The 12930-nt window shown below is 49.3% G+C and overlaps 3 protein-coding genes across 10 annotated transcripts; 2 read left to right on the top strand and 1 right to left on the bottom strand.

Moving 5' to 3' along the window:
* The first annotated feature begins 5 nt into the window (after window positions 1-5).
* On the top strand, window positions 6-1994 carry LOC122390322 (protein FAM166B-like). The gene is made up of 3 exons (XM_043383124.1): window positions 6-219; window positions 413-554; window positions 808-1994. The coding sequence occupies exons 1-3, from the start codon at window positions 152-154 to the stop codon at window positions 1762-1764; spliced, it is 1167 nt and encodes a 388-aa protein (XP_043239059.1). The 5' UTR covers window positions 6-151; the 3' UTR covers window positions 1765-1994.
* On the bottom strand, window positions 1775-12658 carry LOC122390321 (kynurenine aminotransferase-like). 5 transcript variants are annotated; one of them, XM_043383123.1, is made up of 8 exons: window positions 12640-12658; window positions 6851-6968; window positions 6327-6477; window positions 4808-4957; window positions 3835-4347; window positions 3380-3569; window positions 2850-3019; window positions 1775-2567 (listed from the first exon to the last, which is right to left on the bottom strand). In XM_043383123.1, exons 2-8 carry the CDS (start codon window positions 6904-6906, stop codon window positions 2505-2507), a joined length of 1293 nt encoding a protein of 430 aa, XP_043239058.1. In that variant the 5' UTR covers window positions 6907-6968; window positions 12640-12658; the 3' UTR covers window positions 1775-2504. The 5 variants fall into 5 exon arrangements, with proteins under 5 accessions (XP_043239058.1, XP_043239056.1, XP_043239055.1 ...); XM_043383121.1 differs by lacking the exon at window positions 12640-12658 and adding an exon at window positions 10254-10447; XM_043383120.1 differs by lacking the exon at window positions 12640-12658 and adding an exon at window positions 10254-10446 and having other exon boundaries at window positions 6851-7035.
* LOC122390323 (fibrillin-3-like) lies at window positions 7911-12914 on the top strand. Of its 4 annotated transcripts, none has more exons than XM_043383126.1 (6): window positions 7911-7959; window positions 10678-10891; window positions 11148-11298; window positions 11907-11969; window positions 12177-12308; window positions 12694-12914. In XM_043383126.1, exons 2-6 carry the CDS (start codon window positions 10865-10867, stop codon window positions 12738-12740), a joined length of 420 nt encoding a protein of 139 aa, XP_043239061.1. In that variant the 5' UTR covers window positions 7911-7959; window positions 10678-10864; the 3' UTR covers window positions 12741-12914. The 4 variants fall into 4 exon arrangements, with proteins under 4 accessions (XP_043239061.1, XP_043239062.1, XP_043239060.1 ...); XM_043383127.1 differs by lacking the exon at window positions 7911-7959 and adding an exon at window positions 8972-9000; XM_043383125.1 differs by lacking the exon at window positions 7911-7959 and adding an exon at window positions 8978-9000 and having other exon boundaries at window positions 10760-10891.
* The last annotated feature ends 16 nt before the right edge of the window (window positions 12915-12930 follow it).

Below are 12930 nucleotides of genomic sequence, written 5' to 3'. Positions count from 1 at the left end.
TAACTAGCACGAGCCATGCCGAAAAATATTAGACTGAATTTTTCAGGTGCCTTGATACCTTCCAAATTTGACAGTGTCCATTTCTTCAAAATTTTAGTTTAAGGCTTTAATTACAATATTTCGGTAATCAATTACTAAATTTTCGTGAAATATGCCGCCCCGCAAAGAAGACGGAAAATTGAGCCCGCTGATAACTCCGGACCCACACTATATTCCTGGGTAAGTGTCAGCAATGTTTTGTATAAGTCGAGTGAACTGTATTGAAAGTACATGACAGCCTCCATGAAATTACAATGGAGGCTGTCATTTTGTATTAAAGTAATTTCGTATACGAATACCTGAAGCGCAATGTGTAAGCCCTTCAAGCATTTTTGTACCTTCGTTGTCTTATACGAGATGTGTTGCCTTTCAGGTATCAGGGTCATGTGCCCGGGTTTACCTTCCATTTCGGCGATACGTTCGGGCACACATCAAACAAACTGCTCACCGATCCCTGCATACCGGGCTCGGGAAATTTGGTTCAGCCACTCAACTTCAATGTCGGCCGAAAAGACGTAAGTACCGAATGGTTTGCTCGAATGAAAAAATATCCTTCCTGTTAATTCATTGATCATACTCTATCGATTAGAACATATCGTTAAGAGAAAATCATTGTCCATTCATGGATAATACTCAGGTTATTAACCGTATTAAAATCGCTTTTGCACGTAATGGGAGTATCCTTGGCGAGTGCTTATGTATATGACCGTCGATATCGTCATCGTTGGACCTATTTATCCTAAACTCAAGTGTTTCTGATTTCGGCAGCCGGAGATCGGCCCTCTGGTGCGCTCCTCCGGCTGCAACTACCCGCGCCTTACCACCAACATGGTACCCGGCTACTCTGGCCGCATCCCCGCCTACGACAACGTGTTCGGCCTGAGCTACGCGCGCGGCACCGAGCAGGCCGTGCGCGACTTCGAGACCAACCAGTCTCAGGCGCGCCAGCAGCGGCAGCTCACCAACTCACTGGCCGCCATGAACACGTGCAACGGCGGCCGGTCGGGCTTCAACGCCAACTGTCCGGTGCCGCTGTGGAGCCGCAACAACCAGGGCTTCCGTTCGGCCGGCGGAGGCTCCTACTCCGGCCCGTACGACCGCCAGGCGCCGTTCCAGTTTGTTGAATCGCCGTACTTTATGGGCAATGACGATCCGCGCAAGTACTTTATGTCGGGGTACACTGGGTTTGTGCCCAACACCCAGCCGGTGATCGGCAACGTGTTCCCCATCACCACCAACCGCGGTCTGAGGAAGTTCACCGACGAACAGTGCAGGGTGCGGCACAACTTCTGCAAGCCGGTGGTGGTGAGCACCAAGAGCCGCGACTATGACCCGCCCGACAACCAGATGAGGGATTGCACGCGGGAGCCGATTCGCACCATGGACATACCGGACATTGGCAAGGAGTTCGATCCGTCGCTGATGGTAGGCTGCGGCCCCCACGCGCTCAACCAGCACGATCCCAACGAGGACTTCACGCTGAACCGCGCCCGGGTGTCGCCGGCTATCATGAACCAAGTGCCCGCGCTCGGTCAGGACAGGCTGCGCCGTAAGATGCAGATGTTTAAACGGAAGGACCCGCACCCGATCTATCGCGTTCAGGAGGGCCTGCTGCCGACGTATGGCGGCCACGTTCCAAACCAACAGTTCCGATTCGGAGGAACGTTCGGCAAGGAAACGGTCAACGCCAGAAGCCTCAACGCCATGGTTGTCCGTAAGGAGTGATCAAACCGTCCAGCTTTCATGCGAATTTTATTCTGCTTTCTTTACCACGAACAGCCACCGATTCTTAAAATCCGTTACTTCCTTGCTCACAAAATCACAGTTGTCCCTGCCAACATGCCTAGTGATAAACATTGCGCTTGACAAGAGACAGTATTGAGTCCCGTATAATTCTTTTACGTGTTTACAGATGATGTTGAAAAATAATACACTTTTCATTCTCTTGAAAGTTACAACGAAAAACAAAACATCACAGAAACCAGTGCTTGCAAACAATTCCAGGGACTCGACTTCGTAACAAAAACATACCCAGCCCAAATTATAGAGCCAGGGACTCAACAATGTGTTAACATTGGACTAACGATTCAGCAACCAACCTGGCTCCGGTGCCGCCAGGTTGGTTGCTTCACTTCATGGAACTGTTCGGCCAGTGTAGGCATAACATCACTGTTTCTACCTCACTATGGGGCAGAAAAGAACATAAGAGCTCGTCTCTCGGTCCAGAGGCGGCGACGAACGAAATACAACACAGACAATCATGTGTTGCGCAGATCATCAACGGAGGTGAAGGGATAATATGCGTTCGTCATCTTCTAGAGGACCAAACCATCTTCATAATCTACTCATTCGAGTCAGTTGGCTGACAGTATGGCAAGGGTGCTCCCTAACGAAGGCAGCGTTAAGCCTGGGCAGTACCTGCGATCCCGCGATGGGTCCACTCAAGGCCGTATAAGTAGGGTTCACTATTCCATCGATTTCTTCAGCTCTTTCAGGATAGACTCTGCCTTCTCTAGGTTTTTGTCGTCCTGCAAAGGAAGCACGGATTATTGAGATTTGTTACGTCATCCCCTAGGCCCAAACTCGGATCTATCACCAACGACAAGCCATGACGGACGGCATGGGACGGCGGACCTTTTCTATGGAACTGTAGGGTAAAATATTTACCATATGAACACGATGCATAAAAATTACCGGGAACTGAGCTGATGGTGTTGCAAAATTGAAACATGTTATCTAGCCGCAAGAGCCGCGACACTGAGCCCCCTCCCGCATCGTGACGTGATATCAGCCGTAGCTGGCGGACCCACCTTGATGAAGCAGAAGCGGATGTAGTGTTCGGCCAGCTTCTTGTGCTCGGCCGAGTAGAAGGATGACGGCGGGATGCCCTGCAGCTTGTGGTGGTGCACCAGCCAGTAGACGAACCGGTGGTCGTCCGGCTTACCGGGCGTGTACGGACTCAGGTCGATCTTGCTCTTATCTGCGGAGCACGAGGAACACATCAGTGATTAACATATTGCCCATATGAGCATGACGATGAAAAAATAATGGGTCAGCATGAAATCACAGCTGACATGATACTGAAACAGGCTACATCGGACAAATGACGTACAGCTCGTGCTAGAACTTCACTAAATAAGACATGTTCGCTAATATAGCCGACTTAGCTCCCCAATAAATTATCCAATGGACACAATTACCACGAGAGAATGCGCCAAGGTCTTAATCTCTTCTTACTGACAAGGTCACATCCCAGGGCCTACCAGCCGACAATAACGTTACAGACGCGACAACCCCACATGCCTTAGCTAAAACAAACTATCCCTCCACGGGCACTAACCGAGCGACGTCCAGTCGGCCACCATGAAGTAGCCTCCCTCGGGGATAACTGGCTTCATGCCGCAGTCGGTCAGGAACTGGGCCATGTAGTCACGCTTGGGCCGCAGCTCGTCATTGGCAAGCGAGGTGAAGTAGCACTCCGGAGAGCCCATCAGCGACATCTCGTGCTCGAACGAGCGCGCCAGAGCCTCCTGAGGATGGTCAGGACCAAGGGACGTCAGAGTACAATCAGAATTCAGAGTACAACCAGTTTTCACGGTAAGCCTCATGATTGTAAAGTGAAATTGATCAGCTTGCCTATTTATAAAGTAACTATTCGATTCAATCCCTGTTTCGACATTTGACTGACCAACCTATCCTCTGCCGTTTACACTATGAATTCGCCAGGGGCAGCCCGAACCCTCTAGGCACCCCACTACCCACCGCTCCAACAGCCACTTAACCACCCGAACCCACCTGTAGCGGTGTGGAGCACGTGTAGAGCGTGTTCTGGTGCACCACTTGCAGGTTGTGCATCAGTTTCGCCGGTCCGTACGCCCAGCCGAGCTTCCAGCCGGTGACGCTGAACGTTTTACCGGCCGAGCCCACTGTGATGGTCCTGTCCCACATCCCGGGCAGGCCGGCGATACGGATATGCTCGGCAGGCTTGAACACCATCCATTCGTACACCTCGTCGGAGAGACAGAGCGCGTTGTGACTCTGACACAGCTCAGCGATCAGCTCCAGCTCGGGCCGGGTGAACACCTTGCCGAGCGGGTTGTTAGGGGTGTTGAGGATGATCATCTTGGTACGCGGCCCGAAGGCAGCGCGGAGTTCGGCCGGGTCCAGTACCCAATCAGCAGAGCTGAGGGCTCCGTCAGCGCGAGCCGGCGCGTCCTGGCGCGGTCGGAGCGGTACGAACACGGGCGTACCGCCGGCAATCTTCACCATGGGCTGGTAGCAGTCGAAGAACGGCTCGATGATGATCACCTGCCACGGAGCGGGAGGGCGATCAGGCATAGGCCGGGCGGTTACACGGTCAGGAGGTGAAACAGGTGGGGGACTGTCCGATGGAGGGAATGGATGATAAGACGGCGGGAGGGTACGACAGTGGGAAGGTCAGACGGTGGTACTCGGGATTATGACAGTCATACGGTAGGACGGTCGGATATTGTCAAAACGTGTATAATACAGCAACGCTTATGAGATATGTTACCACACAATAGACCGATCGAAACAAGCGACACGATTCGTTAACAAATATCAATGGATCAAATTAAACACTTCAATCGAATCGCAATGAACAACTGCTCGCCCATTATCCTTGAAGGTGCCCGGCAGGCACCTAACTAGGTCAAGGTGCTCACCAACCGGATTGCTGTTCTGCAAGGCATACCATGGATCAAATCATAATCAATGCTAATCAATCAAAGCCCCGTCAGGTCCTCACCTCATCTCCGGGTTTGACGTGTCCCAGGATGGCGTTATAGAGGCACCCGTAGGCGCCCTGAGAGACAAGAACCTCGGAGAGCGGGTCGATGGTTCGGTCCAGCAGGCCGCTGTACAGCTTGGCCAGCGCGTTCACCAGCCGCGGGTGGCCCTGTGGAGCGGAGGAGCGGCCGGGAGTGAGACTGTGGGGAGGCGAGGGACTCTTATACTCAGCTGGAGTGCTCTCGATACCAGGCAGCACTCAGAGTCGCTGTGCCGAACTTGAGTGTAGGTATGAGCGAGCGATTCGCGCATTTCAAGTGCTAACGACGGAGCTAACTTACTGTTTGGTGGTGTAAGGGGCGCATCGACAGCAAATTCACTATGCGCCTATGGGTAACTCAATCCAGCTATGTAGGCGCTGAATGGCTTATAATCATGTAACTACCGGGTGTTCATTAATGAATGGAATAAAGTAGCTACGTCACGTGATAACAAATAATCACGTACGCGCAATTTTTGACTTGTAAATATGAAGCATAGGCTTTATCATTTTTTAATACATGATAACTTTAATCACGGCGTCATCCAAACGCTTGTGAATGGCTCTGGTTGCGAAGAGCCCAAATCGGCACTTCAAGACAAACTCGCCGTTCAATTAGGAACAAGAGGGTTGGGTTGTGGAGAAGTGTGCCGGGTTGGAAAGTCTTACCGTGTTTAGGCGGGCTTTCCGCCTTAAGTTCTCTCCGAGAAAACCAGCAGCCACATCTGAATGCTTTTCAGCGTTTGGTGGAAAGATTTAGGATGGTTGCAGCGACACGGCCATGTGTGCGCTCCGGGCGCCAGCCGATGACCCCTGATGAAATGGAACAGGTCAAGGATTTCTTCCGGAAAAATGCCACAGCTCATGCTCGGCAGGCGTGCGAAGAGCTTAAAATGTCCATTGGAAAGGTATTGAAGATCCTAATTCTGTCATGGCCTCCCTCGATCGAAGTTCAACGATCTCGCGCGGAAGTGTCAACTGCACGGGCCCGCATACAGTCCCGACCTGTCTTGCCTGGATTTCTCGTTCTGGACCCAAGCTTTGGACCGCGTGATGGAATCGGAGCCGGAAACAATCAAAGAACTGAAGAAGGTCGTGGAGGATTTCGCCAGAGCATTAGCAAGGAGCAGCTGAGGAAGATGGTCCGGCACACACAGCGCCGGGCAGAGCCGTGCGTGGCCGAGCGAAGGTGTTACTTTGAGCACTTCCTGTAGGAGACACAAGTGGCAAGCGGTGATCGCGATGATGTCGTCATAGATGATAAGCCCTCCTGAAAATGCATTGTGTGATTTGATAACGTGAGATGAATATATATCTTTCTGGTGCCTACCTACTTTATTCCATTCATTAATGAACACCCGGTAGTACATTCATGTATTTAGGAGCACTCTACATGACAACTCCTAACTGACGGAACGATAGTCAAACGCTCTTCTTATGCTCAAGAGCAGTTAAACGTGTTATCCTTTCCCTTGCCATTGTCGTCTATCGTACTCACGTATCCGCGCGTGTACTGGTTGAGCAGCAGGTTGGGATCGTGCATCACCTCAGCCAGGCCCTCAGTCACGTGCTTGGGGCACCCGTAGTCGGGAAAACCCTGACCCAGGTTAAGTGGCTTGTGCTCCAGAGCCAGCTGGATGAACTCCACCCTGACGATAAACGGGTACGGTAAGCTGAACTCTGACAACAGAAGTGTACGATAAACTTCAATGTGACGAGTTCGTTACGAAGTGTACGATAAACTTCATTGTGACGACAGCCGGGTTTGGTAAATCAATCTACTCTTCCCTAGCGTACATGGGATAAATTCAGCATGACATATTTCCTCGATATACACATCGTACCTAACACTAGACGAGAAGCGGACGAACGAGTATGTCGTAACGATACTACTTTACGAAAAGGCAAACAAACAGACAACACCAAGCCACATTGATATTAATAAAGATAGACGTACACACGCTAAGAGTAGCGTGAGACTTGAGAGTACCATCAAATAGCTGAGTTAGTTATAGCACCTACCAGATGTTTTTCTCGGTGCCCTTGTAGCGCTCGGGCAGTGAGAACTTGTCGGCCATGGCTGCGGAGGCGGTGGTGGCGACGGCGCGTCGGACGGAGTGTGACGGTCGTCGGGAGGCGGCTGTAACGAAACGTGTCAGCGAGGTCAGGTCGGTGGCGGCCCGCCGCGCCAGAGGAGCCAGCATCGCCTGCGGACAGACAGACAGACAGACAGCACGCTCAGACACGGAGCACACAGGCAGGGACTCATGCGGGGCAGCGACACACCGCACACTGAACAGCCAAGGCAGCCGGAACAGGAGAAAGATAGCAGAAATGGTGCTCAGTGATGCTACAAGCAGTGTTCAGAAGAAGGAAGCAATAACTTAACTATGAAAAGCACATAAGACACGTCATGCCCATCACTAACTGAAGCATGAAAAATGAATAATTATGCAGTGATTTTCTGACATCACTCAGTAAGTGATGCAGCCACCATTTTGTATTTTTTGTATTAAGCAAGATGCAAATAACTATGGCATTCATTCAGTAATGTGCATGAATCTCAGATGACCGAACCCAAAAATATAACCATAAATGGTATTCAAGCATGGGATTGTGGAAATCATTGCTCCTAAACCCTCTAAATGACCAACATCAGTAGGTGGAACTATGGTCATGAGTACCCAAATATAGGAACGTTCCCATTTTTGGGAACTCCGGGAACGGGCGTTCCCATTTATGAGAACGGAAGGCAATTTTTCGGCCGTTCGCCCACTAAAACTCATTAGTGCATCACGTCTCAAAAAAGTGCACGCTAATTTAAGTATCTACTAAGTCTCTATAAAATTATCTTTAATCTGACCGTGGAACAAGGAAATTGACCGTCGAATGATATTTTTAATGATTTTTTGAAATGACGGAATGGTGAAAACATGGGTTATACTACATTTAATATGCAATTTTAAGGAAAATGAAGTGTGTTTTACATTTTGAGGTCAAGTATAATAATTTTCGCCTGGTTATGAAGTTTCATACTAGCGACACCAGATGCTGACATATGCAAGCACACGCGGACAGTCCCGGGGTAATATTGTTGACATTTGGTGTCGGGGCGCACGACCGCATGGAACGTCAGTGATTTTACCGAACTACTGTTGTAAACTCAGTTTCAGTGGTTTAAAATTATTCAGCTGTATTTTATCATCCCGGAAAGACATATCTTATTTGGATGCTAGCTGTTTAGAGTTGTTTTATAAGGAGCGTCATGAGCGTGGTTTTTGTCTTCCGTGTTTCTAAGCGTGATCGTTTTGGGGGAATTTCTCTTATATAGGTCGCTCTGTGTGGCTTATTTATAATTTTTATGCTGATTTAGATCATTCCTCGTGCCCATCCTACCAGGCCTTTTGCCACTTACACTCATCAAGAAAGGAAAAAACTAGATTTTCATTGGGACTAGATGTTTTGAGGGTGTAACATATTCAGCGTTCCCATTTTTGGATACTTCCTTGTGCTCGTCAACTATCGGTGATAAACAGACAGGTGCTTGACATGTCTCCACCCTCGGCGCGGACGGTGGATATAGGCAGGCCCATGTCACTCCACTTTTGATGACATCATATGGGGGCCTCAGGACAATAATGGCGCGGCGCGCCACAATCGCTTCAAAGCTACTTGCCAACAGTTGCCATTTTTGAAAATATTATTTTGAAATAAAGTTCCAAGTAATAAAAATATTGTAATAAAGTTGTTGAATAAATCGATACCATATCTAAAAACTTACTGAAAAATGATTTATTCATAGTAAAAATATAAGCTCGATGCGTTTTTACGTTGCTTTTCTTCAACTGCAGAGGGTTTTTAAATCGTCTATATCTTCAAAACCGGCCATTTCTTAGCATATTGCTGCTCTTTTTTATCGCTAGAAAATTAGTTAGACTTTTCAATGACATCAATGGTTGAGCAATATGTGTAGAGTGTCACCAACAATCTTCAAATGAAGTTAGTCATTTTTACGTTGTAAAGGAATGGAGTACCCCTATCGAGCATCAGGGGTGACGTCACTCAGGATCTGTCTCTGATTGGTCGGCGGGAGAGTGACTGTACCTTCTATAGATGGCCTTGGATATAGGTATGGAAGACTTTGTTGAACATCGCTGAGCGTTGTGAATTACGTAATCCTGCAGAGGGGGCGTGCCCGCTGCGAGATCGACGGGAATAAAAGCGCAGAAGACCGGGCGAAACATGCGACGGTCTTGCCGGAAAGGTCATCTGATGATTGTTACGTTAACAATAATTTGCGGCGTTGGACGTGATGCTTGTTAATGAAAAGAGCCCCTGAAAGGCGTCGGTGAAATCGTTCCCAATTTTGGGTACGCCGTTCCCATAATAAGGAACGCTTGCAGCGCCAGTGTACGAGAGCGTTCCCAAATTTGGGCTCGCGGCCCGGATGATGGACTGCTTTAGAAATAGGGGAACGATTTGAAACTACGATGGGCCTTACAATATCAAACTCTTTCCCAACAATATTGAGACAAATATCAGGCGGTTCACGATCGTTTTATATTTTTTGGACGTCATTTAACGGTTCTTTTTCTTGTTTTAAATAATGCCTACATGGCGTTCCCATATTTGGGTTTATCGTTCCCAAACATGGGAACGAAAATGCGTTCCTGAAAATGGGTACGCTTGACCATAGTTCCGCCTACTGACATTGTTGCCTTCTTTCAGAGTTGCCATTCTGAGAAAATCCATCAAGATCCAGCTCAGATCATGATCCCTGCCCCTGGATCATAGATATGAGGCCAGTTTTACCAACAGAAAAAAACCGCCTGCCAGAATTTTTGCCTTAAGACTGCTTCACATACGTAAATGTGATGGGTATGTAAGCGGATAGGGGTTTACAGTCTATGCTCCATATGTGAAGCGATCTTTAGGCAAAAAAATTCCAGCAGGCGGCTATTTTTCTGTTGGTAAAACTGGCCTCTGAGCCGGATTTTGATGGATTTTCTAAGACCTGTCAACTCTGAAGGAATGCAAGGATAATTGATTATTTATAGGTTTCATAGGCAATGATTTTCACAATACATAAATCCACGCTTGAAGAATATTAATATCATGTTTTATCATCTGGGATCTGTGCACATCTGATCTTCTGCATTCATTTATATCTTGAAGACATGCTTTTAAGTGTTGGTAATTTTCATATAAGGAAATTGCCAGCAAATCTGGACGTAAATTAAAGCCAAAAGCAATCTAGATTGTGTAGAACTTAACGTAGATTCGATAATTTTTCAATTTGAAATTGTCTTATCCCTTGCCTGCTTCCAACTTCGCCTGCCATGCTAGGAATCCATTGAATTGAATCATTGATTGAATCAGTTCACGGAAAGCACACACAACTCATATTTAAAAAATACAAACCTACCTGCAGATAATCTGTCGTCCAGGCAGTATGGAAGGAATTAAATTGTATTAATAATAATAATAATAATAATAATAATAATAGTGATAGGGAACCAAAAATGTATTATCGTGAATTAAAAGACAATTCACATAAGTCACGAGAAACACTCTATAAACAGGAAATTGCAGTGTAAAAATGCAACTTTTTGGGAAAATTATCTTAAACTTCTTTCCTATGTTGTTTAACCTAGTGTGAACTAAGTTTTTTGTAATCAATTTTTTTTTTCCTAACAAGTCTTAATACCAAAGAAAACTTATTTTTAAATCTGTTTTCAATCTATATGTATGGTGTGTGAACCAGCCCTAGACGCGAAATGTATCGCCTGCGCCACTATCGCTTTCTTTATTTGTGCTTCCATATTTCTCCGATTGCGGCAATATTTAAGTGAAAATTAGCCAAAAACTTCATAAGATTCGTTTTCATGGGAGGGGCGTAACGTGACCTCTGACCGGTCATTTGCCCGCGAGCTATAACGAGCGGGCCGAAACTGCGGCCGGTTGGTCAGACGGCCGCCGGAGATCCTGGTCGTGGTACGGCGCTGCTCGACCGTCCACCAAAATTGAAGTAGCATCATGGCAAGAATCATCAGGCGGTGGTTGGTAAGTGGATAATCTCGGGCTCCGGCCCATGAGATGTGATGAGTGTTTTACTCATACGCAATACGCCGAACAAACCAACGAAAACCCGTTGCCGATAGTGTGCGCTATATCAATATAATTTTGCTAATAATGAGTGTGTCGTTCTGGGTATTGTCAGGAAATCGTACCGGGCCCGCACTATATACTGTCACGGAACCGTGATCGTAACCCCCGTTCAGTTTACAAACGACGCATGCCCGTAATGCGGTGTCGCCAGGTTGCGGTCGTGCTGTGCCTGCTCGCGGTCGCCGAGGGTGCCGTCTCCAAGGAGCGGCTGGCGGCGCGCAGCTGGAGCGCCCTGCTAGACGGGCCCGCGGCCGTGGACCTCACGGAGACCGGACAGGTGCTGCCCAGATTCCGACCTCCAGGTACTGGCTGACGGGCAGGGGGCTGGGGCCTGGGGTGTAGCTGACGGGCCGAGCGGGGATGACTGACGTCGGGCTGGAGCGGGGCTGGGGGCTGGAAAGGGGCGGGCGGACTGCCGGCTGGAATGGGGCTGAGGGCTCTGTTGCCCCCTTCGGGCTAGCGTTAACCGGTAACCCTGTGATTGATTCTTACCATCGTTCATCATTTAACGATGACCCTCCGTTCACACTCTGACCGACTCGTCCTTGGTTGCGGCCTCATCAATCGATGTCCCTCAAAGTTCAAAAACCCTTCATCGTCTGCACAGTCTGTCACCGTCACCGCACTGACCTTTTACCGACATTCGGCCTGACTCGATATGACGTGACCTCTGAGCTGACCTCTGATAACTTCTGACCTGGCAGCTCACCTGGCATCTGACCTGCTGTATGACCTAATGTAACATCTATCCCCTCCCACTGAAAGCATTCAGTTCAGGCCCAGCCGTAACCTCTCACCAGCTCCCCTCCTGAAGGTTACGGCCAGGCCCGGCCGACGGCCGTGACCTCTGACCCCTCCCCTCCACTGGACACGGCTGTGAGATCTCACTTCTGACCCTCCCCTTCCACAGGTTACGGCCAGGCTCGGCCGTGGTGCCCCGTCGGCTGGCGGTGGAACGGACGCCGCTGCGTAGGTGAGTAGGTATTTCAATACCCTCCCCTGAACCACAATGATCATTCGCTCTTCGAGGTCAACTATTAACGGAATCCAAGCACCCAAGACCATTGCGAGCTTAACTCATGAGAACAATCTGTTTCTGGACACGATTGAGCCCTCCGTAGCCGCTGCCCGCCCCTCCCTCGCCTCCCCCTCCCTGACCGCACCCCCTCCCCGCCCGCAGACGTGGACGAGTGCCGTCAAGCGAACGAGTGCCGCAGCCCGCGGGTGTACTGTCTGAACACTCTGGGCAGCTACCGGTGTCTGTGCCGACCCGGACTGGTCGGCGACTACTACACCGTCGGCTGCAAGACAGGTCAGTTGGCCGACCCCCAGCGACGCCCCCAGACGGGGAGAGTACCCCTCCCCTTCCGCCGCCGTAGAGGACAGGCTACATCGCGTCCTCTCCCGTGTCCGATACTTCCAAGGACGGGATCGGTGCCAGGGGGCGATACGCCACGTGAGTGGACAATGAAGTGACGCTCTCTTGGTTTTAATTTCCCCGCTTTCATGACACACTAAAGCATACTTTTGATCGTTCCAATATCAATAACCCCGTAAGTTTGCTAGTGTTACCATACGGCATAGCATACGCTGACAAGTTTTACTTCAGTTAAAAAAGACTTGCTCTGCCCGGATGACCTCACCTGACTGGCTCTGCCGTTGTTCTCGCCGACTGATCTAATGTCCGCTTGTTCCAGAGGAGGAGTACTGCCAGACGCGGTTCAGAGACGCCCCTACACCGTGAATGAAGAGCACCACCGGCAAAAAGTGCTCCCTGCGGCCTCTGGCCTCTGATTGGTACAGGGCGGACGGCAAGGACCAATCAGAGGACAGGACACAGCGCGGACCGGAGTCACGGTGACGTTACGAATTGTTACGGTGGAATGATTTGGTGTAAATATACTTAGATCGATCATTAGCGCTTCATCTATTAA

This window comes from Amphibalanus amphitrite, unplaced genomic scaffold, assembly GCF_019059575.1.
Source record: "Amphibalanus amphitrite isolate SeventyFive unplaced genomic scaffold, NRLGWU_Aamphi_draft 000391F_arrow, whole genome shotgun sequence".
Classification (NCBI taxonomy): Eukaryota; Metazoa; Arthropoda; class Thecostraca; order Balanomorpha; family Balanidae; genus Amphibalanus; species Amphibalanus amphitrite.
Note: the sequence above shows the minus strand (reverse complement) of the source record. Positions and strands in the feature narration are given on the sequence as shown.

Excerpts from the sequence above, each read along its gene's own strand:
- LOC122390322 (XM_043383124.1), top strand. The coding sequence starts at position 152 with ATGCCGCCCCGCAAAGAAGACGGAAAATTGAGCCCGCTGATAACTCCG. Across the intron at positions 220-412 it reads GACCCACACTATATTCCTGG|GTATCAGGGTCATGTGCCCG; the intron begins GTAAGTGTCAGC and ends GTTGCCTTTCAG. Across the intron at positions 555-807 it reads TCAATGTCGGCCGAAAAGAC|CCGGAGATCGGCCCTCTGGT; the intron begins GTAAGTACCGAA and ends TGATTTCGGCAG.
- LOC122390321 (XM_043383119.1), bottom strand. Across the intron at positions 6,478-6,850 it reads GGCACCGAGAAAAACATCTG|GGTGGAGTTCATCCAGCTGG; the intron begins GTAGGTGCTATA and ends GTTTATCGTCAG. Across the intron at positions 4,958-6,326 it reads ACCAGTACACGCGCGGATAC|GGCCACCCGCGGCTGGTGAA; the intron begins GTGAGTACGATA and ends TCCGCTCCACAG.
- LOC122390323 (XM_043383126.1), top strand. The coding sequence starts at position 10,865 with ATGGCAAGAATCATCAGGCGGTGGTTG. Across the intron at positions 11,299-11,906 it reads GCCCAGATTCCGACCTCCAG|GTTACGGCCAGGCTCGGCCG; the intron begins GTACTGGCTGAC and ends CCCCTTCCACAG. Across the intron at positions 12,309-12,693 it reads CACCGTCGGCTGCAAGACAG|AGGAGGAGTACTGCCAGACG; the intron begins GTCAGTTGGCCG and ends CGCTTGTTCCAG.